Source organism: Seriola dumerili, unplaced genomic scaffold (assembly GCF_002260705.1).
Source record: "Seriola dumerili isolate Sdu_G_001 unplaced genomic scaffold, Sdu_1.0 BDQW01000236.1, whole genome shotgun sequence".
NCBI lineage: Eukaryota > Metazoa > Chordata > Actinopteri > Carangiformes > Carangidae > Seriola > Seriola dumerili.
In genome coordinates this window covers 1104309-1106741 of record NW_019174491.1, presented here as the reverse complement: position 1 = coordinate 1106741, position 2433 = coordinate 1104309, and the positions used below count along the sequence as shown (strand labels likewise).

Below are 2433 nucleotides of genomic sequence, written 5' to 3'. Positions count from 1 at the left end.
AAGTCCTGCTTGTCCTTGATTATCTGTAGCACAGGCTACATGTCCTATTTTCCCTCCTCAAACTAATTCATCCATGAGTTAATGTTCTTTAGGTGTTCCTACTTTATTAAAGGGCCACTGTGTTGCATCACATGCACCGTGGTTTGTTCATAAACTCCTCAGTTTTTCCACTAACGGATGTGCTCAGGGATTAAAATGTGCTTTTTATAAATGAACCCCAGTCGCTCTTAAAACTTTTCAGGATTGAGATGTGTTGATCCTCCTGGCTGCCATGTGCAAAGACTTAAGAGCCCATTAACGGGGGTTTATTCTACACAACTATGGGCCTTAATAGTTTTAAATAAAGTGAGGGCTGCAGGTCTACAGGTCTGTCTCCCGCGTGTCCAGGCAGAAAGCGTAAAGGGATCTCTTGAAGTCCATGCTGCTGTTCGCCTTGATGTTCGCCTTCTCCGCCGAAGCGGCCGCGTCGTTGTTCTCCACGTCCTGCGACTTGGTTGACGATTTACTCCCTTTGCGTTTGAGCTCGGGGCTCGCGCGGCCGCTGTTGGGCTCGTCCTTCAGGGAGGACTGGTCCTGGTCCGTCTCTCGGTGGTAGAAGTAGTTGAAGTTAGACACGATGACCGGCACCGGCAGCGCGATGGTGAGCACGCCGGCGATGGCGCACAGCGAGCCCACGATCTTCCCCCCGACCGTCACCGGCCTCATGTCGCCGTAGCCCACGGTTGTCATGGTGACCACGGCCCACCAGAAGGCGTCAGGGATGCTGGAGAAGTGCGACTCCGGCTCGTCCGCCTCTGCAAAGTACACGGCGCTGGAGAAGAGGATGACTCCGATGAAGAGGAAGAAGATGAGGAGGCCCAGCTCCCGCATGCTGGCTTTCAGGGTCTGCCCCAGGATCTGGAGCCCCTTGGAGTGTCTGGAGAGCTTGAAGATCCTGAAGACCCGGACCAGGCGGATGACCCTCAGGATGGCCAGAGACATGGCCTGCTGGCCGTTCTGGTGCTCCTGGCCCTGCTGCTCCGCCAGCTCCGTGCCCACTGTGATGAAGTAAGGCATGATGGACATGATGTCGATGATGTTCATGATGGTCTTGGAGAACTCGGACTTACTCGGGCACGCGAAGAAGCGCACGAAGAGCTCGAACGTGAACCAGATGACGCATGTGGTCTCGATGATGAAGAAGGGGTCGGTGAAGGTGAGGGACGGCCGGGGCGCGGTGCTGTTGTCCAGCCGGCTGGTGACCGGCAGCTCCCTCTCATCCCTGAACTCCGGCAGCGTCTCCAGGCAGAAGGTGATGATGGATATGGTGATGACGATCACGGACACGATGGCGATGCCCCGGGCCGGACTGGAGCTCTCCGGGTACTCGAATATGAGCCAGACCTGTTTCTGGAACTCGTTCTGAGGCAGCGGCTTCTCCTCCTCCTTTATAAACCCCTCATCCTCGCGAAACCTCTCCATGGCCTCCTCCCCCAGCTGATAAAACCTAATCTCATCCGCGAACACATCGATGGACACATTGACAGGTCTCCGGATCTTCCCCCCCGACTGATAGAAATACAAAATCCCGTCAAAACTCGGCCTGTTGCGGTCGAAGAAGTACTCGTTCCGGAGCGGGTCGAAGTATTTTATCCTCTTGGTCGGATCTCCCAGTAAAGTGTCCGGGAACTGGTTCAGGGTGCCCAGCTGGGTCTCGTACCTCAGCCCGGCTATGTTGATGAGCACCCTCTCGTTGCTCTCCGTGTCCATGTCCATGTCCAGCATGTCCTCGTCGAACAGATGGGGACTGTGGTCCGCGCGTAAAAGCGCATCCATGGCGTTCTCGCTGCAGCTGAAAGTGTTGTTCATGTCGTTGATTTTCCAGGAGCTCTGGAGCTGATGCTGCTGCCGCGGCTGCTGAGGACTCCCCCGGGTGTTCAGCTCCTTGCTGTAGTCCTCTCCCAGTCCACTTTGAACGAAGCCCGACTGAGGGACATCCAGCGCGTTCCGGCAGCTCTCCTCGGCATTGTTGCCTCCACCACCACCTCCACCGCTCCCTTTAGCGCCGCCGTTCTCAAAACTCACCAAGGCTATCTCCATTCCGCAGCCATCCACAGTTAATGTGTGAAAAATAAAAGAGACTTGTTGAGCTGCGGCGCGAAGATCATCCTCTCCGATATTTGTTCAGGAAATCAAAAGTTAAAATAATAAATAATAACCTGCAGCAGATGGAGCTGACCAGTGGATCAGGGCCGGGCTCCTCTTTACATCAATGCATATGTGTTGTTGTTGTTGTTAAGGCTTAAAGCCGCCGCTGCTCTGGATGAAGTAAATATTAAAAGCAGAGGAGAAGGAGGAGACCGCTCTCTCTCTCTCTCTCTCTCTCTCTCTCTCTGGGGGCGGAGACGCGCTCAGTTTGTTCTCTGGGTTTATGGAAGTGGCCACATGCTGTCA

General features: G+C 54.7%; 1 protein-coding gene across 1 annotated transcript; it reads right to left on the bottom strand.

Moving 5' to 3' along the window:
- Positions 1 to 360: 360 nt before the first annotated feature.
- Positions 361 to 2079, bottom strand: LOC111229513 (potassium voltage-gated channel subfamily A member 1-like). Its single transcript, XM_022755852.1, has one exon. The coding sequence runs from the start codon at positions 2077 to 2079 to the stop codon at positions 361 to 363; it is 1719 nt and encodes a 572-aa protein (XP_022611573.1).
- Between the last annotated feature and the right edge of the window lie 354 nt (positions 2080 to 2433).